This window comes from Dendrobates tinctorius, unplaced genomic scaffold (genome assembly GCF_039654945.1).
Source record: "Dendrobates tinctorius isolate UK_male_01 unplaced genomic scaffold, ASM3965494v1 ptg000045l, whole genome shotgun sequence".
Taxonomy (NCBI): domain Eukaryota; kingdom Metazoa; phylum Chordata; class Amphibia; order Anura; family Dendrobatidae; genus Dendrobates; species Dendrobates tinctorius.
In genome coordinates this window covers 11,723,813-11,748,757 of record NW_027361713.1, presented here as the reverse complement: position 1 = coordinate 11,748,757, position 24,945 = coordinate 11,723,813, and the positions used below count along the sequence as shown (strand labels likewise).

The window sequence follows — 24,945 nt, the reverse complement described above, 5'->3', positions numbered from 1 at the left end:
GCAGTTCCCCTTGTTTTCTCCCCTACCTTTTGGAAGATAAAGTTGTCAGCAAGAGAGGATAAGAATTTCCTTGACCTGTTAGTTTTGCCTGAGAGAGATTCCCAACAAATGTCTGGATAGTTGAAATCTCCCATGACAACTATGTCATATTTTTTGGAGAACTTGGCCATTTGATGCATAAAGAGTTCATCCATATCTTCAGCTTGCACAGGCGGCCTGTAGTAAATGCCTACAATGGTGTCCTTTCCATTGTTCTGTCCTTGTATTCTTATCCAAACAGTTTCCACAGAACTCCCAGTCTCTGAAGCTTCAATCTCTGTGCAGATATACGCGTTTCTAACATACAATGCAACACCCCCTCCTCGTTTATCAAGTCTGTTTCTTGCAAATAAGTTGTATCCTTCTAGTCTTGTATTCCAATCATGTGTATCGTCCCACCAAGTTTCAGTGATTCCAATGACATCATATTTCTTTTCCTGTGTTAGTAGTTCCAATTCTCCTTGTTTGTTGCCCATGCTTTGTGCATTAGTATAGAAACATTTTAGTTTGTGATTGGTTTCTCTTTCTCCAATATTTTTATTAATTAGATTCTTTCGTCTTTGTTCTTCCTTTCCACTTCTATTAGCAGAGTTCTCAATAGCATTTGTCAGGTGTATGGCTTTTTCTGGTCTTTTGCTTCCCTTCCCATGTTGTTCTAGTTTAAAGCTCTCCTTACAAGTGTAGCAAGGCGACTTCCAAATACATGCTTTCCAGTCTTCGTAAGGTGTACCCCATCTCTAGCAAGTAGTCCATCGTATAAGTAGTTCACTCCGTGATCCAGAAATCCAAATCGTTGCTGACGGCACCATCGACGTAGCCATCGTTTTAACCCCTTGCCTACAATGGACGTAATATTCCGTCCATGTGACCCTGGACCTAATTTCCATGGACGGAATATTACGTCACAGCGATCAGCGGCGCCCACGTGGTGAGCGCCGCTGATCGCGGCCGGGTGTCAGCTGATTATCACAGCTGACACCCGGCACAATGTGTCAGGGGCGGTCACGGACCGCCCCGACACGTTAACCCCTTGCACACCGCGATCAAACACGATCGCGGTGTACCAGGGGTTAAAGGGAAGCATCGGCAGGGAGGGGGCTCCCTCCGTGCTTCCCTGAGCCCCCCACGGCAGCGCAATGTGCAGCGCTGCTGCGGGGGGCTCCTTTCCTGCAGGTCCCCGGATCCAATATGGCGGTGGGGACCTCCGGGGGCCTGCAGGAAGCTGGCTTCCTCAGTGCCTGCAAAGCGCAGGCATGAGGAAGCCTTCTGGACTGCCTGTGACAGATCGCTGATCTGTCACAGTGATCTGTGATGTGACAGATCAGCGATCTGTCACTGGACAGTTATGTCCCCACTGGGACATTGTAATAAAGTAAAAAAAAAAAAAAAAGTGTAAAAATTATTTTAAAAAAATCGCTAATTAAAAAAAAAAAAAAAATTATTCCCCAATAAATTCATTTTTTGGAAATAAAAAAACGAAAAACAATAAAAGTACACATATTTGGTATCGCCGCGTCCATAACGACCCGCCCTATAAAACTGTCCCAATAGTTAACCCCTTAAGCGATCCCCTTAAAAAATAAAAATAAAAAACGAAGCAAAAAATAATGATTTATCATACCGTTGAACAAAAAGTGCAATAACGCGCGATCAAAAAGACGCATATAAATATCCATGGTACCGCTGAAAACGTCATCTTGTCCCGCAAAAAACGAGCTGCCACACAGCATCATCAGCGAAAAAATAAAAAAGTTATAGCTCGCAGAATAAAGTGATGCAAAAATAATAATTTTTTATATAAAATTGTTTTCATAGCATAAAAGCGCCAAAACATAAAAAAAGACCTAAATGAGGTATCGCTGTAACCGTACTGGCCCGAAGAATAAAACCGCCTTATAAATTTTACTGCACCCGGAACGGCGTAAACGCACCACCCAAAAGAAATTCATGAAACGCTGGTTTTTGTAAATTCTGCGTCCCAAAAGACAAAATAAAAAGCGATCAAAAAATGTCACGTGCCCGAAAATGGTACCAATAAAAACGTCAACTCGTCCCGCAAAAAATAAGACCTACATGACTCGGTGGGTCAAAATATGGAAAAATTATAGCTCTCAATATGTGGTGATGCAAAAACTATTTTTACAATAAAAAGTGTCTTTTAGCGTGTGACAGCTGCCAAACATAAAAACCGTCGTAAAAAGTAAATCAAACCCCCCGTTATCACCCCCTTAATTAGGGAAAAATAATAAAATTTAAAGAAAATGTATTTATTTCCATTTTCCCATTAGGGCTAGGGTTAGGGTTAGGGTTAGGGTTAGGGTTAGGGCTAGGGTTAGAGCTAGGGTTAGGGTTAGGATTAGGGCTAGGATTAGGGTTAGGGGTGTGTTGGGGTTAGGGTTGGAGTTAGAATTAGGGGTTTCCACTGTTTGGGCACATCAGGTGCTCTCCAAATGCAACATGGCGTCTGATCTCAATTCCGGCCAATTCTGCGTTGAAAAAGTCAAATGGTGCTCCTTCCAAACTCTGCCATGCGCCCAAACAGTGTTTTACCCCCACATATGGGGTATCAGCCTACTCAGGACAAATTGCAAAACAACTTTTGGGGTCCATTTTCTCCTGTTACCCTTAGGAAAATAAAAAATTGGGGGCAAAAATATCATTTTTGTGGAAAAAAATTATTTTTTTATTTTCACGCCCGGGCGTTATAAACTTCTGTGAAGCACTTGGGGGTTCAAAGTGCTCACCACACATCTAGATAAGTTCCATGGGGGATCTAGTTTCCAAAATGGGGTCACTTGTGGGGGGTTTCCACTGTTTAGGTACATCAGGGGCTCTCCAAAAGCAACATGACACCCGCAGACCATTCCATCAAAGTCTGCATTCCAAAATGTCACTACTTCCCTTCCGAGCCCCGACGTGTGCCCATACAGTAGTTTTCTCCCACATATGGGGTGTCAGCATACTCAGGACAAATTGGACAACAACTTTTGGGGTCCAATTTCTCCTGGTACCATTGGGAAAATAAAAAAGTTGGTGACTAAAAGATCATGTTTGTGGAAAAAATACGATTTTTTTATTTTCACGCCCAGGCATTATAAACTTCTGTGAAGCACTGGGGGGTTCAAAGTTCTCACCACACATCTAGATAAGTTCCTTGGGGGGTCTAGTTTCCAAAATGGTGTCATTTGTGGGGGGTTTCCACTGTTTTGGCACATCAGGGGTTTTCCAATCGCGACATGGTGTCCGATCTCAATTCCAGCCAAAAACGTCAAATGGCACTCCTTCCCTTCCGAGCTCTGCCTTGCGCCCAAATAGTGGTTTACCCCAACATGTGGGGTATCAGCGTACTCAGGACAAATTGCACAATAACTTTTAGGGTCCTGTTACCCTTGGTAAAATGAAAATTGGGGGTGAAAAGATCATTTTTGTGGAAAAAATATGATTTTTTAATCGTACCGCTGCACGTTATAAACTTCTGTGAAGCCCTTGTGGGTTCAAAGTTTTCACCACACATCTAGATAAGTTCCTTGGGGGGTCTACTTTCCAAAATGGTGTCATTTGTGGGGGGTTTCCACTGGTTTGGTACATCAGGGGTGTTCCAATCGCGACATGGTGTCCGATCTCAATTCCAGCCAAAAACGTCAAATGGCGCTCCTTCCCTTCCGAGCTCTGCCCTGCGCCCAAATAGTGGTTTACCCCAACATGTGGGGTATCAGCGTACTCAGGACAAATTACACAATAATTTTTAGGGTCCTGTTACCCTTGGTAAAATGAAAATTGGGGGTGAAAAGATCATTTTTGTGGAAAAAATATGATTTTTTAATTGTACCGCTGTACATTATAAACTTCTGTGAAGCCCTTGTGGGTTCAAAGTTCTCACCACATATCTAGATAAGTTCCTTGGGGGGTCTAGTTTCCAAAATGGGGTCACTTGTGGGGGGTTTCCACTGTTTAGGCACATCAGGGGCTCTCCAAACGCGACATGGCGTCTGATCTGAATTCCAGCCACTTTTGCATTGAAAAAGTCAAACGGCGCTCCTTCCCTTCTGAGCGCTGCCATGCGCCGAAACAGTGATTCCCCCCCACATATCGGGTATCAGCGTACTCAAGAAAATTTGCACAATAACTTTTGCAGTCCAATTTCTCCTGTTACCCTTGGTAAAATAAAAAAAATTGAACCTGAAGTATTTTTTTTGTGAAAAAAAGTTAAATGTTAATTTTTTTTTAAATATTCAAAAAATTCCTGTGACGCACCTAAAGGGTTAAAAAACTTCTTGCATGTGGTTTTGAGCACCTTAAGGGGTGCAGTTTTTAGAATGGTGTCACTTTTGGGTATTTTCTATCAAATACACCCCGCAAAGTGGCTTCAAATGTGATGTGGTCCGTAAAAATAAAATGGTGTTGCAAAAATGAGAAATCGCTGGTCAATTTTTAACCCTTATAACTTCCTAACAAAAAAAAATTTTGGTTCCAAAATTGTGCTGATGTAAAGTAAACATGTGGGAAATGTTACTTATCAAGTTTTTTGTGTGCCATATCTCTGTGATTTAAGGGCATAAAAATTCAAATTTGGAATATTGCGAAATTTTAAAAATTTTTGCCAAATTTCCATTTTTTTCACAATTAAACGCAAGTTATTTGAATGAAATTTTACCACTAACATGAAGTGCAATATGTCACGAGAAAACAATGTCAGAATCACCGGGATCCATGGAAGCGTTTCAGAGTTATTACCTCATAAAGGGACAGTGGTCAGAATTGTAAAAATTGGCCCGGGAGTTAACGTGCAAACCACCCTTGGTAGTGAAGGGGTTAAAGATGATTTTACATATAAACACACTCCTCCCCCTCGCTTATCTACTACTCGCTACTCATCTAAAGTAGTGATTCTATACACCGATGCCTGTATCCACGCTCTCATATGGGGGTTCCAACCTCAGCATGTCATGGCACTTCTGCCTTACTGAGTGGCCTCTATCCCAGATTACGTCTCCCAACGCGTTTCATCTTGCTTACATTCATCAGGGGAGTTGTGACATCTTTCATAAGATATGAGACATAGCACACAGATTGCTTATTTACTTGCCTTATATACAGTATATTCAAACACCCCGCGGCAGAACGGCCATTTCCGGACGCCGAGTTGCTCATTTCCGGCTTCTGGAGTGCATCAGTTCATTTGTGAACCGCATGCATCATTTCCTGGGTTTGTCATTGATCCGTCGACGTCACTTCCGGTTTCTGGAACGCAGTGTCATCTTCCTAAAGCGCTCACGTGATATATCTGTGTCCATGGCAACCTGTTGTTGCTCATCAGTACCGAATCGCCAGCGGTTATTGCGCAAAGCCGTGGTATAGACACAGAACAACAAATCAGTGTAGATCCCCATAAATAGATACATAAAATCACTAGTCATCTTTTAGGGGAACGATACAAATATATCATACCAGCAAATCGTGTATTGCTGAAAAACCCTCAATGTGGACATTTTCAGGGGTTTCTGTAATCCAGATTAATTGTACACAATATTCATGGAATCAAGGCCAAAACTAGACGCATCTCAAGGAGAATCCAATATTGACAAGCTTATATCCGGAGATTCCAATATTCCATATCATAGGAGAAATATTTTTCTGTGTAATGCATGATAGTTTAGGGACACTATGGACCTTCTTTATGTTTGTGGAATGATAGAAAGGGTGTTCTCTAAATCTATCGCTATTATACCCTCTCTAAGGCTAAGTGCACACGTACCGGAACTCTCGCGGAAATTACCGCGAGAATTCCGGAATTCCATTCCGCGGGAAAATCGCATTTTAAATTCCCGCGATTTTCCCGCGGAAAAACTAGCATTTTGCAAGCCTATTTAGCTTGCAAAATGCTAGCGTTTTCCAAGCGATCTGTAGCATCGCTTGGAGAACTGATTGACAGGTTGGTCACACTCGTCAAACATAGTGTTTGACGAGTGTGACCAACTTTTTACTACTGAGGCTGCCTATGCGGCATCAGTAGTAAAAGATAGAATGTAAAAAAAAATAAAAAATGGTGTTATTCTTACCTTCCGACGTCCCACGCATCTGTTCCCAGTAATCCTTTGCGAAAATGCCCACGATGATGTCCGTTCTCGCGGGATCGCGATGTCTCGTGGTTATTCGCGATGACGTCGCGCGAATGACCGCGAGACTTCGCGATCCCGTGAGAACAGACACCATCGTGGGCATTTTCGCAAAGGCTTACTGGGAACGGGAGCGTGGAGAGAGGCGGGAAGGCTGCGCGGGACATCGGAAGGTAAGAATAACAATATTTTTTATTTTAAATTCTATTTTTTACAGGGATATGGTACCCAAAGCCCGGAGGACAGTCTCCTCTCCTCCGGACCATGGGTACCATCCGCAATTGTTCTGCTTACTTTCCGCATGTTGTGCACAGCCACATGCGGGAAGTAAGCGGAACAATGCATTCCTATGGGCGCGGGATCGCCGCGATTCCGCAAATTAATGAGCATGCTGCGTTTTTTACCACGAAGCGATTCCGCCGCGGTAAAAACCGCAGCATTAGCACAGCATTGCGGAATCCCATAGGAATGCATGGGATGCTTATTTTTTGCGTTTTCGCGGCAAAATCGCGCGGTTAAAACCACCGCGGAAACGCAAAAAAAAGCCACGTGTGAACTCAGCCTAAATGTTTCCTACCTAATGCGGAGGTTGGCACCTTAGGACCTGCGCAAGTGGCGTCCCCACTCAACGGCAGCTATCCCTAATTTGATTGACCCTATTAAATCAGTCCCTATAAGAAGGAGAAATATAAATCTGGTATCGCTGTAGTTGCACGGACCCAAAGAATAAAGTCGGCTAATCATTTATACCACACGAGGAATGACGTAAAAACCAAATAAAATCAATTCTTCACCTGCTGTTGATTTTTTAATTCTGCCTTACAAAGATCGCAGTAAGGCTCAACGCACATTTATCCTGCGCTCTGCACTGAGTGCTTACACTGAAGTTTCCATGTAAATCTCTGAAATACGTGATTCAGATGGAACCCCTACAATGATTCAGATTCCCTACAATGAAACAGATGAAGGCACTGTGGACGCCATAGGACATGTGATCCGGCGGTGTCGGTCTTTTTAGTCATACATAAAAGCGCAGTCAGACAGTTTTGTGCACCTCTGAAAAGAAGGACACCGCTGAACTGAGGCCAGATGAAGTCCAGCGTAACTCTGCTGCCTCATTATAGTGAATGGATTCCTTGAGGGTTTCATCTGAATCACGTCACTCAGAGATTTAGATAGAAACCCCAAAGTAAGTGCTCAGCGTAAAGCGCCAGATAAATGTGATCCCTAATATTATGTAAAATGTTCCCAATAAAAGCTTCAATTCAATCCACAAATAAAGTAAGTTCCTCACTCAGGTCTGTCATCTGTTAATGGAAAGATAAGGGGCTTCCACCTTACTGCAGGTACAAAGGCTCTGGAAAGCATTATGGCTCCTCATCCCCCCTAAAAGAAATTCTGAGCTCCCATATTCAAATGCCCCCCTCCCTTCTGAGCCCCACAGTGTACCTAAACATATATATTGTCCACATGTTTGGCATTTCTGTAGTGATGAGAGCCCGCCTAATTTATGGGTGCATGTCTCCAGATGCACGGGCTGGTCATAACGTACTGGTCAGTACAATGGCAGTTTGCAATTTTCACTCAGCAACATACACTGCTGCTTGTTTCTGGAAAACACTTATGGAGTCAAAATCAACACCACACTTGTAGATAAATTCCCAAAGGTTTTATAATTTCCAAACTGGGGTCACATGAGGAGAGATTCTGCTTTTCTGGCCTTTATGCTGATGACACTCAGATCTACCTCTCTGGCCGAGACGTCACCTATCTGCTGTCCAGAATCCCAGAGTGTCTATCAGCCATATCCTCCTTCTTCTCCTCTTGCTTCCTCAAGCTCAATGTGGACAAATCTGAACTCATCATCTTTCCTCCATCTCACAGATCTTCCTTACCCAACCTAGCTATAACAATTAATGACATCACACTTTCCCCAGTACCGGAAGTCCGCTGCCTCGGAGTAACCTTTGACTCTGCCCTGTCCTTCAAACTGCACATCCAAGCCCTTTCTACCTCCTGTCGCCTCCAGCTCAAAAATATTTCCAGAATCCGTCCTTTCCTCAACCCTCAATCTACTAAAATGCTTGTGCATGCCCTCATCATCTCCCACCTCGACTACTGCAACATCCTTTTCTGTGGTCTCCCTGCTAACACCCTCGCACCTCTCCAGTCCATCCTTAACTCTGCTGCCTGACTAATTCATCTCTCTCCTCGCTACTCCTCCGCTTCTCCCCTCTGAAAATCTCTTCACTGGCTCCCATTCCCTCAGCGTATCCAGTTCAAATTACTAATACTGACCTACAAGGCCATCTATAACCTGTCTCCCCCATATGTCTCTGAACTAATCTCCCGATACCTTCCCTCCCGTAATCTCCGGTCCTCCTAAGACCTCCTTCTCTCCTCCACACTTATTTGTTCCTCACCCAACCGCCTCCAAGACTTCTCCCGAACTGCCCCTATTCTCTGGAATTCTTTGCCCCAACAAGTCCGACTATCAACCACATTTGGATCCTTCAGATGGAACCTGAAAACCCACCTCTTCAAGAAAGCCTACAGCCTGCAATGACCCTGCTACCTCCTTCTCTCTCACCACTACCGGTGATATCACCTCAACCAACACCGGAACTGCTGCAACCCACCAACCTACTGTCTCCTTCCCCACCATCCTGCAGCATGTAAGCCCGAAAGGGCAGGGTCCTCTCCCCTCTTTATCAGTCTGTCATTGTTAGTGTGTTTACTGTAAGTGATATCTGTAATTTGTATGTAACCCCTTCTCATGTACAGCATCATGGAATCACTGGTTCTATATAAATAAATAATAATAAATAATAATAATTTAGGGGCTCTTTATATGGAGTCCGGAAACTAATCTATAATAATTTGTTCTCCAAGAGTCAAATAGCGTTCCACCCCTCCAGAGTCTCATTGTTTAGCTAAGTAGTACTGTACAGCCACATATGGGATATTGCCAAGTTCAGTAGAAACTATGTGACTCATTTTGGAACCATTTTTACCCATTTCCCAGTGTGGCAAAAACTATTTTTTTGTTGTAAAAATGATATTATTTTTTCTTCAATGCCCATTTCTGTGAGGCGCTTGTGGTGTCAATATGATCACTGCACCCCTAGATGAACTCATTGAGAGGTGTAGTTTGTAAAATGGGGTCACTTACAGGGGTTTCTGCTGTTCTGGCACCTCAAGGACTCTGCTAATGTGACATGCCCCCCCTCAAACCAATGCAGGAAAATCTTCACTGTAATATGGTGCTCCTTCCCTTTTGAACTTTGATGTACTTAGGAGAAATCACATAACAAATTGTACTGCTCGTTTTCTCCTATTAACCCATTTGAAAATTGCAAACTTGGGGCCAAATCAACACTTTAGTGGAAAAAAATAGTAATATTTAATTTACTCAGCCCAATTTTATACAAGTTAGTGAATTGCCTGAGGGTTAAACATACTCTCTACTCTTCTAGATGACTTCCTTGAGAGGTAGAGTTTACAAAATAGGATAACCTGTGGGGCTTTCTGCTGTTTTTGCATGTCAGGGGCACATCAAATGGAACATGGTATCGATACCTATTGAAGCCAAAATAAAGCTCATTCTCTTTCTAGCCCTATCATGCGCCCAAGCAGTCGTTTTTCAACAAATATGGGGTACCTGCTTACTTTGGAAAAACTGCACAACAAATTTTAGCATCCCTTTTCTCCTGTAACCATTGTGAAAGTTAAAAATGGGTCTGAAACACCATAATTTTCCAAATAAATCAAGCCAAATCAGGCAATGTGATTTTCTGGATTTGTTTTCTCATTTTGACTCTCATAGTTGTGGTCTACCTATTATGTCAATTACAGGCCTCTCATCGTTTTAAGTGGGAGAACTTGCACAATTGGTGGGTGACTAAATACCGTACTTTTTTCCCCACTGTACATTGCCTTACCAATGCAATGCTGGCTTGTGTTCTGCTTAAAGTTGACACCTGTTCTGACAGATTGAGTTCCACAGCTGAACATGTAACTGCTTTCAGAATCTGTTTAGAGTAGAAATGGAGTAAAATGAAAAAATAATACATTTCTAAAGTATATAAATGTGAAATTAATGTTGTCTTAACACAAAATTACAGCTGCGAAAGAAGGATCATGATTCTTACTTTTACAAAACTGTAAAAATGAAACTATTTTTTCAGATTTTGAATACTGTGCTTTGTCTGCATAATAGAGTTAAAAATAAAAATGTTACATTTGTCCAAATGCAAATTTTTTATTAGCAAACACTACTGCGCCATGTGTGAAAGGGAAAAAAGCTTTTTGTATACAGTTGTCACACAGTATTCTGTGCCCAGGTAAAAGATTAAAAACAGGAAAGTTTTTCTACAACAGTGAAAATATACAAATTCTTACACTGCCATACAATAAAGGTTTTTCTTTTGCTTAGGTTATAGTTACCTGGCTGCATCAAAGTCTTTGAACTACATATGAGAGAACAGGTATCTTTTTTCCCATTGCGATTGCAAGACAAAGAAGCACGAAATGGTGATACTGGGGTGGTACACTTCATCATCTCTAAATACAAAAGATATGAGCTCTACAGAATCATTGTGCATTTGAATAAATCTCTGCTGTATAGTAGGATTCTCTAGAATGTATTCTTTTCACCATATGAACAAGTCACTTTCCACTTACCTATACAGTCTTTCCGGTTCCAATGTAGTTTAAAACCAATGGGACAAGTACATTCAAAGCCTCCAGGAAAATTGATGCAACCAAATCTGCACCCCCCTTTGTTTATGCTGCACTCATCGATATCTGCGGATAGCATTTAAGTTTCAATTACCATTTTTGGATTTGGATTAAATACTATACTTTAAACTATTTATTGAACATCGATTAAAGCTTTTGTCACTTATCAAGTAAGCATTATTCTAGATTTAGCAACACATGGCCAATTTTCTCTAAATACCAGTCATTAGAGAATCTTTTGAAATTTGAATTTGCCAGCTTTGCTGAATTTTACTCATAGAATCGATTTACAATGAATAAATTAAAAAGCAAAATATGTGCATAATGCATGGAAGTCTCCTGAGACTACATTTAACCCTTTTGAGCTCTTTAATGCAAACACAACTCTAGGTTGATGTCATTTGGTTATTGCTATCTGGCTAGAGTAAGACGAATGTTAACTGGCGATAACCAACAGCATACACCAACACTGCACTATTGGACTTTTTTGACTACTTAATTCTAAATACGATACAACAATTATCGATTCTTGAGGCAGATACCTGCCTTGCTGGAGGCGTGTGCAAGTATAATTTTGGACTATTACAACTAGGACGTGTAGAAAAAATGTATTTAGTTTTTTTACTATATTAAGGATAATCGGGGTGCTCACTGTTTATTATCTGGTGCTCAGAGGTAAAATCCAACAATGAATATAATACAAGAAACCTCAGTCAGCACACAAAAAATGTTTCCAATGATCAAAGATCAAAATTTATTGTATATCATAATTTCATGTAACGATAGACCAAAAACTTTTTAAGTGACAAGTGATCCACAGAATAAAATTCAACGTTTCGGCTACAGTGCCATTTTCAAGAATTTATCTGCAGAAAAATCAAACCATAAATCGAAATTTTTCATATGAAAAACATAATACATATATTATATCTAGATCACAGATTTGAAATATAACGCGAAGATTACAAGCATACCTCATAGAGTACCAATGATACTAAGAAAAATAATAATTCACATAAAGAGAAGACTCATTTTACATAATAGATAAATATAAAATTCCTTGCATGCCCGGAGTTCAATACCTGTGGGAATAATGATCCACAGACATCAGAATGAGGTTCATCATATAAGTCACACAAGCGTGGATTGCCTTATAAAAAGAGAAAATACAACAATAGTACCTTGCAAAATATTTATCATAATGCGTCCACGAAAAATAATTGTGCCATATCAAAATACAAAGATGCGCTCCATAATAGTGCTGTGTGAAGGTGCACTATGCGCTCTATAATGATGCCGTGTTGAGAAACATAATGCGCTACATGATGGTGCTGTATCCGAGTACATGTTGCGCTTCATAATGGTGCCGTGTCTAAATACATAATGCGCCCCAACATATAACAAAAAAGCCACATTAAAACATACCAATTGAAAAGGTCTGTGGATCGCATGCAGGTGCACACTGGTTGTCTGTGTGGAGTGCTCCGTGACCGCCATGGAAAAGCAGGGCCCTCTTATATCCGGTTAACTGAGAACCACCGGGGTAAAGATCAGCGTCTGGCAAAGTGAACTGCGCATGTGCCGCCGAAATATTACGAAAGGAGTCGAAGTGCATATACGAGTGAGGGTGTGATGACGTAAGCCTGCTCTCAAGGAGATTCCGAGCCCAGTCAAATGAGGAACGGGTGTTGAGGGGAGGAAGTTGATGCGCCACCACCATGATTAACATCACGGAAAGGGAAATCACTTCCCCCGTGCGTTATCTGAGTGGAACTAAATGCAAAAAGAAAAGAAAAAATTAGAATAAAAAAGATATCACATTGATAAGGCATATATAGTGTATAAAAATTACATTCTATACTTCATATGATGATTATTCCCACTGTTTATAAATAAATGTCTTTCATTCCTGAAACATGTCATAATGTCAATGCACACATTAGTGAAGTGCCATAAATTACAGAAATCACTGCAGGATAGGTACAAATTCAATGGTAAAAATATCTAATAGACAAAGAAGAACAGTCATGAAAAACCAAGTGACATAACCAAAACTCAATACAGGCTCAATTAGCACACAATCTCGTACTCCCTATTTAACCCTAGTGGTGCCAAGGTCTGTAGAGTGTGGATCCAAAAGAATTCACGCTCCTTCAATCTTTTCACCCTATCACCCCATCTTCTAGTCATAGGTACCCAATCTATAACCTGGTACCTCAGTTGTGCCACGGAGTGTCCATGTGCCAAAAAATGAGCAGGAATTGGTAATAAAGTTCTTCCACATCTAATAGTGGACTTATGCTGGGAAATGCGGTCCCGGATGTGCTGGGTTGTCTCCCCAACATATCCGACACCGAATGAGCACTTAATCAGATATATAACGAAAGAGGACTCACACGTGAAGTACCCATTAATGAGAAAGCGTCGTCCTGTGCGAGGATGGGTGAAAGTGTCACCCTTCACCACATTGGAACACTGCAGACAACCCAAACAAGGGAAAGTACCCTTCCGGGATGTAATCAGAGTTTTTTGGACCATCTCTTTCTTACCAGAGCCAACATCAGCTCTAACCAAAAGGTTCTTAATATTATTGGATCTCTTATAGCACATAAGAGGTCTAGAAAGAAACTCGGGAATGTTAAGGTACGAATTTTTTAACACATCCCAGTGACGCAAAATGCAACTACTAATACTATAGGGATGAAAAGTACTGACAAATGCCAATTTATTGGTCTTATCCCTTCGAGGGGAAGAGATCCTGGATTTTTCTAAAACTCGAGTCAGGTAACCCCTTCTACGGAAGCGCATTTCCATTTCTTGATGTCTCAATTCCCTTGTGGGTAAATCAGAAACAATCTTATCTGTCCTCACATGTTGTGACTTTGGTAACGCGTGCTTCACATGTCGTGGATGACTACTGTCAAAATGAAGTAAGCTATTTTTATCCGTGGGTTTGATGTACAGATCCGTTCCAATTGAGCCATCTGGATTAATAAAAACCACCGTGTCAAGAAAATTAATTGAAAAATGGTCATGGTGAATGGAAAAAGTAAGTCCTGTCATATGTGTATTCAATCTATTGAAAAACTCCAAAAGAGTATCCTCACCCCCTGTCCAAATCAAGAAAACGTCATCAATATAACGCTTCCAATGTAATGCGTAAAACAGAAATAGGGGATCACCATATACAAAAGATTCTTCAAAATATGACATAAATATGTTGGCGTAGGGGGGTGCCACATTGGAACCCATGGCTGTTCCTTTGTTCTGTATATAGAATTGATCCTCAAAGAGGAAAAATTTTTTAGTCAAAATCAATGTTAAAAGATCCCTGCAAAATTCAATTTGATCGACCGAAAAAGCCGTGTTGTTAGACAAGAAAGTCACCATAGCTTCAATGCCTTCATTATGTATGATGCTCCTGTACAAACTATTAACATCAAGAGTAACCAGTATTGTATTAGCAGACAAGGGACCAACGGTTTGAATGTTTGAGAGAAAATCAGAAGTATCTTTAATGTAGGATTTAATACTGGGTACATAGGGTGTGAGAATTTTTTCTAGGACAATAGACAATTGTGAAAGCACCGAATTAGTGGAGGCGACTATGGGTCGTCCCGGTGGTTTCCATAAATTTTTGTGAATTTTAGGAAGAGTATAAAATACCGGTATGGTAGGATTGTGATTGATCAAAAACTCGCCAGATTTCAAATCTATGGTGCCCAATTGGCAATAAAAATCAAGGATTCTATATACAGAACAAAGGGACAGCCATGGGTTCCAATGTGGCACCCCCCTATGCCAACATATTTATGTCATATTTTGAGGAATCTTTTGTATACGGTGATCCCCTATTTCTGTCTTACGCATTACATTGGAAGCGTTATATTGATGATGTTTTCTTGATTTGGACAGGGGGTGAGGATACTCTTTTGGAGTTTTTCAATAGATTGAATACACATATGACGGGACTTACTTTTTCCATTCACCATGACCATTTTTCAATTAATTTTCTTGACACGGTGGTTTTTATTAATCCAGATGGCTCAATTGGAACGGATCTGTACATCAAACCCACGGATAAAAATAGCTTACTTCATTTTGACAGTAGTTATCCACGACATGTGAAGCACGCGTTACCAAAGTCACAACATGTGAGGATAGATAGGATTGTTTCTGATTTACCCACAAGGGAATTGAGACATCAAGAAATGGAAATGCGTTTCAGTAGTAGGGGTTACCCGACTCGAGTTTTAGAAAAATTCAGGATCTCTTCCCCTCGTAGGGATAAGACCAATAAATTGGCATTTGTCAGTACTTTTCATCCCTATAGTACTCTTATTAGTAGTTGCATTTTGCGTCACTGGGAAGTGTTAAAAAATTCGTACCCTAACATTCCCGAGTTTCTTTCTAGACCTCTTATGTGCTATAAGAGATCCAATAATATTAAGAACCTTTTGGTTAGAGCTGATGTTGGCTCTGGTAAGAAAGAGATGGTCCAAAAAACTCTGATTACGTCCCGGAAGGGTACTTTCCCTTGTTTGATTTGTCTGCAGTGTTCCAATGTGGTGAAGGGTGACACTTTCACCCATCCCCGCACAGGACGACGCTTACTCATTAATGGGTACTTCACGTGTGAGTCCTCTTTCGTTATATATCTGATTAAGTGCCCATGCGGTCTCGGATATGTTGGGGAGACAACCCAGCACATCTGGGACCGCATTTCCCAGCATAAGTCCACTATTAGATGTGGAAGAACTTTATTAACAATTCCTGCTCATTTTTTGGCACATGGACACTCAGGTGGCACAATTGAGGTACCAGGTTATAGATTGGGTACCTATGACTAGAAGAGGGGGTGATAGGGTCAAAAGATTGAAGGAGCGTGAATCCTTTTTGATCCACACTCTCCAGACCTTGGCACCACTAGGGTTAAATAGGGAGTATGAGATTGTGTGCTAATTAAGCCTGTATTGAGTTTTGGTTATGTCACTTGGTTTTTCATGACTGTTCTTCTTTGTCTATTAGATATTTTTAGCATTGAATTTGTAACTATCCTGCAATGATTTCTGTAATTTATGGCACTTCACTAATGTGTAGTGTTGAGCATTACAATACCGCAAGTATCAGGTATCGGCCGATATTCGCTGTATCGGAATTCCGATACTTAGTTCCGATACTTTTTTCATATCGAATACCGGAATCGGAAGTTCCCATAATGCTATGAGCCCGCTCGATTTGATTCAGCCAATGGGAATCTTCAGAAGTGTGGGCACATCCTGATAGGCATGTCTGCATGTTACAGTGCCGGCAAAAAAATTCTTTACAAGTTCAATGAAACCACAAAATCTTAATATTCATGTGGATTCAAGTGTTTTATTGTGGATATTTTATTACAATTAGTATTTTGTCATGTCACCCTTACATTTTATCACCATCTGCAGTCGTTTAGGCATGGATTCAGCAAGGCTGGCTAAGTATGTGGAGACCATGTTTACCCACAGTGTCTTCAGCACCTCCTTTAGATTGTTGATGTTGCTGGGTCGTGTCTCTTGAACCTTGTTTTTGATTAAATTCCTGGCATTTTCTATGGGGTTAAGGTCAGGGGAATTACCTGGCCACTCTAAAATGTTAATGTTATGGTCACTGAGAAACTTTCTCATGGCCTTGGCTTTGTGGACAGGGGCTCTATCATGCATAAAGTAATCACACTGATGTATGACCCAAAAAGTAAGCTTGTGTTCTTCCAAAACAGTAATATAATTGCTTGCTTTCATAATTACATTCTTGGGAAGGAAGTACAAACCTGCCCTGCCCATGCTTCCACTGAATGCACCCCACACCATCACACTGTCAGGGTGTTTAACAGTCTTAACTGTATATTTTGGGTCATACCGAGACACGGTACTCGGACGACGCACAACCTTTGAGCCTCCCCTGACCAGCCTGAAAGTGCTCTCATCACTAAACATCACTTTCTTCCACTCTTCAGATATCCAATCTTGATATTTCTTACAAAATTCAAGCCTTTTCTTCTTCATTGCTGCTGTGAGCAGGGGCTTCTTTGCGGCACGGCAACTTGGTAGACCCAGGTCCTTCTGCAGGCGGTGACGAATTGTCCTAGTTGCAATGTTCTGGAGGAGCATAGGGTACTTGTTTTTTAGTTCAACAGCAGTTATAGATGGATGTGACATCACTTCACGCTTCAGAAGCTTATCAGTCCTTGGTGAAGTCTTCTTAGGTGCGCCAGAGCCTGACTTCCTCTGCGGTACCATCCCAGGAGGCAATGATGCCACCGACCGCTTCAGTTGATAAATTGCTTCTCTTGACACTCCCAGATCTCTAGCTACAGCAATCACCGAATCCCCGTTCTCGAGCAGAGTCAAGGCACGGTATTTCTCTTCCATTTTAAGCTTCTTTCGACCCATTGTGGGAGATAATAAAAAACTGAGGGAGATAATAAAAGACTGCCTAATAGCAAAACTGGCTGAGCTGCACATAACAACCAATCAGAGTGCAGCTTTCGCTTTACCAGAGAAGTGAAAACTGAGCGTTGATTGGTTGATATTTGCAACAAAGCCAGCTTTAATATTAGACAGTTTTTTATTATCTCCCCCATTGTGTACACTTTTAAAAAGTGAAATTATGATGTGGATTTTATATGTAAAGTTTTTTTTTGCTGCGCAAGTGTAAAGATATTTTTTGCCGGCACTGTAACTATTGGCATGGCTGTGATTGGCTGCTGAAATGATGTCATGATGCAATATAAAAGCCGCCATTTCTGTTCACTCTGCTGTGAATTCAGTTAGGGACAGGCTGCTGTTGAAGACTGTGAGGGACAGTTAGAAATAGCGATTCTCCAAAAAATATTGTGCTTTACCCAGGCTACATAAACCACCACTGTAGCTTTCTTTTGCCTAGCAGCAGTGTTCACAGCTGTCTGCAAGGGCTGTGTGAGTGCAGCTCACGCTGTGTAGTGGGTCCTTCTGCCACGTCTGGTTGTAGGCCGCCCAGCGTGCCTCACTGCTGCCTCTAACATATTTTTCTTTTCTGGCTGCTTACTTTTCATAAATTCTATCTAGTGTGCTTCCATCCATATCCATATACTTTTTGTTACAAACACTAGTATTAGACAGCGGAGCCTTTCTGCAGCCTTTCAGTGCTAGTGCCCACTTCTCTGCACTGTTCACGGCTGTCTGAGAGGTCTCTGACTGTGTGTGAGTGCAGCTCATGCTGAGTAGTGTGTCCTGCAGCTACGTCTGGTTGTAGACCGCTCAGCGTGCGTCATTGCCTCACACATTTTTCTTTTATTGCAGCTCCTTTTTTTTCTCCTATTAGTGTGCATCCATCCATATCCATCTATATTGGTTGGTTGAAAACACTATATAGGAGTAGATAGAGGAGCCTTGTTTTCTGGCTTGTGCCCTTCAGCTGCAGCCAGATTAGTATTACCCAATTTTTTTGGAGCCTCATCTTTTGCATTGTAGGTTACCTTCCTGCATTGTAATAGCTCCAAAAAGTTTGTGATACTATCACTTTCAAATCTTTGGTCACATCCTTTTAGTTTTTTTCAAAAAAGCAAACAAAATAAAGTTCAACAAACACTACATTTGACAGTTGTGTAGGCCACATTAGCTCCTATTAAAATGTAGTCCACACACACACTTCATAAAATTAGTGTTTCTTATACCTGTTACCAGCTGTTCAGGAATAAGCACACTAAGCCCCCTCTTTGTACTTTTCTGCCTATCTTTATCAGTCTAGCAAGATGAAGAAGGCAGGAAGTAAGGCATGTGGGCGTGGAGTTTCAGCAGGGAGAGGACGTGGGGATTCTGCAGGGAGAGGACGTGGGGATTCTGCAGGGAGAGGACGTGGGGATTCTGTGCCTGCTGCTGGCACCAGTGAGTCAGCATCCCCCAGTTTCACCAGGCAACAGTCCTTTATGCACAGCTTTGTAGGACCTCGCCGTATCCCACTGCTGCGGGAGGAACAAATTGAAGCCGTTGTCGGATAGATGGCAGCTAACGCATCGACTTCAATGGCTTCCACATCCTCTCAGGGCCAGAGCACTGAAGAGCAACCATCTGTCTCTTCACCACCTGCCAAAGTGCCTAGGCAGTCAGAGAGCCCTGGACAGGAGCCATCACAGTCTCTACTTCTGTTCTCTGAATCTGTTGGCTTGGAAAGAGGGGGCCAGCCAAGCAGCATTCAAGAATGTGAAGAAGAGGGAGTATGCAGTGATGCGCAACTTCTTTGTCCCTCGGCATCTGAAGAGGCGGGTGGGCCAGTGCCTATGGTCAGCACACCTCAGTACGCATCAGATGATGACAAGACTCAGTTACCACTTTCTGGTGCGTACGGTGCTGGCGAGACAACCCTGGAGAAGCAGGTGTTTGAAGAGGGGAGTGTAGATGATGAGGTCCTTGACCCATTATGGCGTGAGAAACAGGAAGGTGGTGGGAGCAGCTCTGAGGAAGAGATTCCCCAAACGGCCAAAACAGGAGGGAGAGGGAGGGGGCAGACTTTGTTGCCTGTAGCCTCCACTTCGGCACCCGGTAGGAGCATTCCTCTTTCAAGAGGCAAAATGGGCGCTCCAAAGACTTGCAGTGCGTGGTCCTTTTTTGACACAGTTGCAGATGACATTTGCTTTGTCAAATGCAAGCTGTGTCTTCAGAAAGTCAAAAGAGGGAAAAATGTCAGCAACCTCAATACCACAAATATGTGGAAACATGTGCGGACCAAGCACGAGGTGGAGTTACACAGACACACTGAAGACGTAGGCCAACGTACAGCACCACCTACCACCTCTTCAGCTCTTGTTGGGTCTTCTTCCTACAGCTGAACCTCTGGCAATGTTGTCCGGAAACCCAGTGAACTTCCACCCACAGCAACATGTTCCCAGTCCTCTTCACACTCCCAGGCCACTCTACCATCGGTAGCACAGGCATGGGATAAAAGGCGGCCATACTCGGCAAACCATCCCCGAGCACAGGCTCTGAATGCTGGCATTGCCAAGCTACTCGCACTTGAAATGCTCTCATTCAGGCTGGTGGAGACTGACACCTTCTGGGACTTGATGGCATTGGCAGTCCCACAATACACAGTGCCAAGCCGCTATTATTTCAGCAGGCAAGCCGTCCCTGCCCTGCAAAAACATGTGGAGGGAAAAATACAGCATGCGCTACTAAATGCCGTCAGTAGCAAGGTCCACCTGACCAACGATGCGTGGACCAGTAACCATGGACAGGGACGATACCTTCCCTCACTGCCCATTGGGTCAATGTTGTGGAGCCGGGTACAGATATGGAGAGTGGCGCTGTACGTGTTCTGCCAACTCCACGGATTGCAGGAATCCAGTCTGTACACATTGACTCCTCCTCCTACTCAAGTTCCTCAGAAACAGCGCAGCAGGAGTCTGTTACGACCGATATGAGCACGGCCATGGCCAAACGTCAACAGGCCGTACTCAAATTAATTTCTTTGGGGAATAGAAGCCACACAGCGCAGGAGCTCTGGAATGCCATCAAGCAGGAGAGCGACGTGTGGTTTCTGCCAGCGAATCTCCAGCCGGGCTTGGTAGTGTGTGACAATGGCCGAAATCTGGTGGCAGCTCTTGGCCTAGGCAACCTCACTCACATCCCATGTCTGGCACATGTGCTGAACTTGGTCGTGCAGAGCTTTCTGAGGGACTATCCGGATCTTGATGCACTGCTGCACAAGGTCCACATAGAGTGCGCTCACTTGCGGCGTTCCAGCACGGCAAGATCGCATCTTGCTGCTTTGCAGCGCCAATTACGCCTTCCGGAACATCGCATCATATGTGACCTACCCACCAGGTGGAATTCAACGTTACATATGTTGGAGCGGTTGTGTGAGCAGCAGGCAGTCATGGAGTACCAGCTGCATCAGGCGCAAACAAGTCGCACTGTGTGCCGGTCACACATCAGCCCCACTGAGTGGGCCTCTATGAAGGACATCTGCCTCGTTTTGCGTGCCTTCGATGATTCCACGTGGATGGCGAGTGCAGATGATGCACTAGTCAGCATGACTGTCCCCCTTATCTGCCTGCTACAAAAAACACTGCAAGCACTAAGGGAGGAGGTTTTGGAAGAGGTGGAGGATGAGGAGTCCCAAATGCCATCTGCTTCTGGACAGTCTGCGCTACGTGGTTCCTCACAAAGGCCTAGGCAGGGGACACTTTGTGAGGAGGATGAGGAGGAGTCGATGGAGGAGGAAGACATCTCTCCAGAGGAGGGAGGTACACAATCCTCTAGTCAGTATGTACAGCGAGGGTGGGGTGATGCAGAGCAGGCAGAGATGACGCATCCAGCAGGGGACAGCATTTCTTTGGCAGTTGGGAGTTTGCAGCACATGGTTGATTTCATGCTGCAGTGCCTGAGAAACGACCGCCGCATCGACCACATTCTCAACCCGACTGATTATTGCGTGTACACCCTCCTAGATCCTCGCTACCGGGACAACTTACAAAGCCTCATAACACCGTTGACTCGGGAGTGTAAACTGCGGGAGTACCAAGACACACTGGTGCAGTCCATCATGTTTTCCATTCCACCCGACAGCAGTGGTGCTAGTGCTTTACAAAGCAGCTCTCTGCGTCGAGGCAGTGGTGGAAACTCGGCACAAAGAGGGAGCAGAGGCAGCGCCTCAGCACAAGGCAAGACCACTATGGCCCAAATGTGGCAAAGTTTTGTGTGTCCGACACAATTGTCTACACCATCACAGACGGCTCCAGTCAGCAGGAGGCAACGTTTCCGTACACTGCCCTGTCAGTGTACTCCCAGATGGCTCTTCCCCCTTCAAGTTTTGGGTCTCTAAGCTGGATACATGGCCAGAGCTTAGCCAGTATGCATTGGAGGTGCTGGCTTGCCCTGCTGCCAGTGTATTATCGGAACGTGTCTTTAGTGCCGCAGGTGGTGTACTAACAGACCGTCTCACGCGACTATCTTCCGATAACGTTGACCGGCTTACTTTTCTGAAAATGAACAAGGCCTGGATCTCGCCAGAATTTGCCAGTCCTCTTCCCGAATAAATAATTGGTTGGCAACAGTATCCAGGTCTCCTGTTGTGTTCATGTTTCTACCATCTGAACTATAATCCCTGGGCTTCAACACAGCCAGTTGTCACTCAGAAGTGTTGTCTGCACAGAGAAAAACACTAGCTCCTGTGTTAATGGGGTTCAGTAACGCCAGCTGCTCCCCTGCTGTCTAGACGGCAATGTCTCCTGCTCCATCCACATTCAAACTACTACTGATTTTTAACTGTGCTCCACTTAGGCCTGTGGCTCCACTGTCTCTAGTTTTTCCCCTGGCCTCCATCCCCACCAATTGCTGCTCTGAAGTGGCATCTGCACAATCCACACTTGTTCCTGTGTTACTGGGGCTCAGTCACATCAGTTGATCCCCTGATGTGTGTCCGGCAATGTCTCCTGCTCTGTCCACATTCCCATTACTAGTAGTGTGAATGAGGACAGAGCAGGAGGCCTTGCCGGACACACATCAGGGGATCAACTGACGTGATAGAGCCCCAGTTACACAGAAACAAGTGTGGATTATGCAGACGCCAATTCAGAGCTGTAACTGGTGGGGTTGGAGGCCAGGGGAAATACTAGAGACAGTGGAGCCAGAGGCCATAGTGGAGCACGGTTACAATCAGTAGTAGTCTACAACCTATATAAAACCTGCTGCAAGTTCGCCTCCGCCTGCTGCATGATTGATCCTGGGCTCCAACAACGCCAGTTGGTGTTCAGAAGTGCCGTCTTCACAGAGAAAAACACACAAGCTCCTGTGTTAGTGGGGTTCAGTAATGTCTGCTGTTCCTCTGCTGTGTAGACGGCAATGTCTCCTGCTGCCTCCACATGCCAAAAACATCAGGCCACAGCCTGCTCAATGCTTCATCCTGGGCTCCAGCAACGCCAGTTGGGGTTCAGAAGTGCCGTCTTCACAGAGAAAACACACTAGCTCCTGTGTTAGTGGGGTTCAGTAATGTCTGCTGTTCCCCTGCTGTGAAGACAGCAATGTCTCCTGCTGCCTCCACATGCCAAAAACATCAGGCCTCAGTCTGCACCATGCTTCATCCTGGGCTCCAACAACGCCAGTTGGTGTTCAGAAGTGCCGTCTTCACAGAGAAAAACACACAAGCTCCTGTGTTAGTGGGGTTCAGTAACGCCAGCTGCTCCCCTGCTGTGTGGACGGCAAAGTCTCCTGCTCCATCCACATTCAAACTACTACTGATTTTTAACTGTGCTCCACTTAGGCCTGTGGCTCCACTGTCTCTAGTTTTTCCCCTGGCCTCCAACCCCGCCAGTTGCTGCTCTGAAGTGGCGTCTGCACAATCCACACTTGTTCCTGTGTTACTGGGGCAGCAACTGGTACTGAGCAGCAACTGGTGGGGTTGGAGGCCAGGGGAAATACTAGAGACAGTAGAGCCAGAGGCCTAAGTGGAGCATGGTTACAATTAGTAGTAGTGTACAACCGATCTAAAACTTGCTCCAAGTAGGCCTCAGCCTGCTCCGTGATTGATCCTGGGCTCCAACATCGCCAGTTGCTGCTCAGAAGGGTCTTTGGCACGGGTACCCCCTCCTGCCCAGCCTGGTTACAGCGCGCCTGCTTTTTCCGGGTAGTGTCAACGTCACTTTGCCACCAATACGTTGTCCTGTCGTGTTGCCGTCGGGTTAGTAGAGTCTATGGTGCCTGCAGTTTCGGTGCTTCCTATGTGGGCTGCAGGTTCTGGTAATAAAGGCTGGTTCCGTAGTGCCAATAGGACAAGCACCCCCTGTTGGACTGTGGGTTTCGGTAACTGCGTCCTGCTCGCGGCCTTGCAACTTTGTTGATTATGGGTACCTTGTGCTACCCATACAGGTTCCAGTACCGTCAGCTGGTTCTCGGCAGAGCCTTTGGCCTAGGTGCCTCCTTCTTGGTATCCGAGTTCCAGCAACGTCTGCTGGTCCTTGGTAGTGCTTTCTAGCATAGGTACCTCCTGCTTAGTAACCATGTTCCAGCACCGTCAGCTGTTCCACGGTTGTGCCATTGGCTGTTGTTCCTTCTGCTGCCACTCTGGGTTCCAGCACCGTCAGCTGGTTCTCGGTAGTTCCATTGACTCTTGTAGCTTCTGCTACCCATCCGGGTTCCAGTACCGTCAGCTGGTTCTTGGAAGTGTCTTTGGCACGGGCACTCCCTCCTGCCCAGCCTGGTTCCAGCACGCCTGCTGTTTCCGGGTAGTGTCAACGTCTCTTTGCCACCAATACGTTGTCCTGTCGTGTTGCCATCGGGTTAGCCGAGTCTATGGTGCCTGCAGTTTCTGTGCTTCCTATGTGGGCTGCGATTTCTGGTAATAAAGGCTGGTTCCGTAGTGCCAATAGGACAAGCACCCCCTGTAGGACTGTGGGTTTCGGTAACTGCGGCGGGCTCACGGCCTTGCAACGTTGTCTTTTTCATGGGTACCTTCTGCTACCCATCCGGGTTCCAGCACCGTCAGCTGGTTCTCGGCAGTGCCTTTGGCCTACGTGCCTCCTTCTTGGTATCTGAGTTCCAGCAACGTTTGCTGGTCCTTGGTAGTGCTTTGTAGCACAGGTACCTCCTGCTTAGTAACCGTGTTCCAGCACCGTCAGCTGGTCCACGGTTGTGCCATTGGCTCTTGTAGCTTCGGCTACCCATCCGGGTTCCAGCACCGTCAGCTGGTTCTCGGAAGTGTCTTTGGCAAGGGCACTCCCTCCTGCCCAGCCTGGTTCCAGCACGCCTGCTGTTTCCAGGTAGTGTCAATGTCACTTTGCCACCAATACGTTCTCCTGTCGTGTTGCGGTCGGGTTAGCCGAGTCTATGGTGCCTGCAGTTTCGGTGCTTCCTATGTGGGCTGCGGGTTCTGGTAATAAAGGCTGGTTCCGTAGTGCCAATAGGACAAGCACCCCCTGTAGGACTGTGGGTTTCGGTAACTGCGGCGGGCTCACGGCCTTGCAACGTTGTCTTTTTCATGGGTACCTTCTGCTACCCATCCGGGTTCCAGCACCGTCAGCTGGTTCTCGGCAGTGCCTTTG

General features: G+C 44.3%; 1 protein-coding gene across 1 annotated transcript in view; it reads right to left on the bottom strand.

The window, feature by feature from the left end:
• Positions 1-24,945, bottom strand: part of SCUBE3 (signal peptide, CUB domain and EGF like domain containing 3) — a 1,051,867-nt gene that overhangs the window by 690,029 nt on the left and 336,893 nt on the right. The window contains exons 11-13 of the mRNA XM_073575619.1: positions 10,839-10,961; positions 10,602-10,718; positions 10,097-10,186 (exon numbers count right to left, since the gene is read on the bottom strand). Of these exons, the coding sequence (XP_073431720.1) occupies positions 10,097-10,186; positions 10,602-10,718; positions 10,839-10,961 (330 nt within the window). The remainder of the gene's footprint in view (positions 1-10,096; positions 10,187-10,601; positions 10,719-10,838; positions 10,962-24,945) is intronic.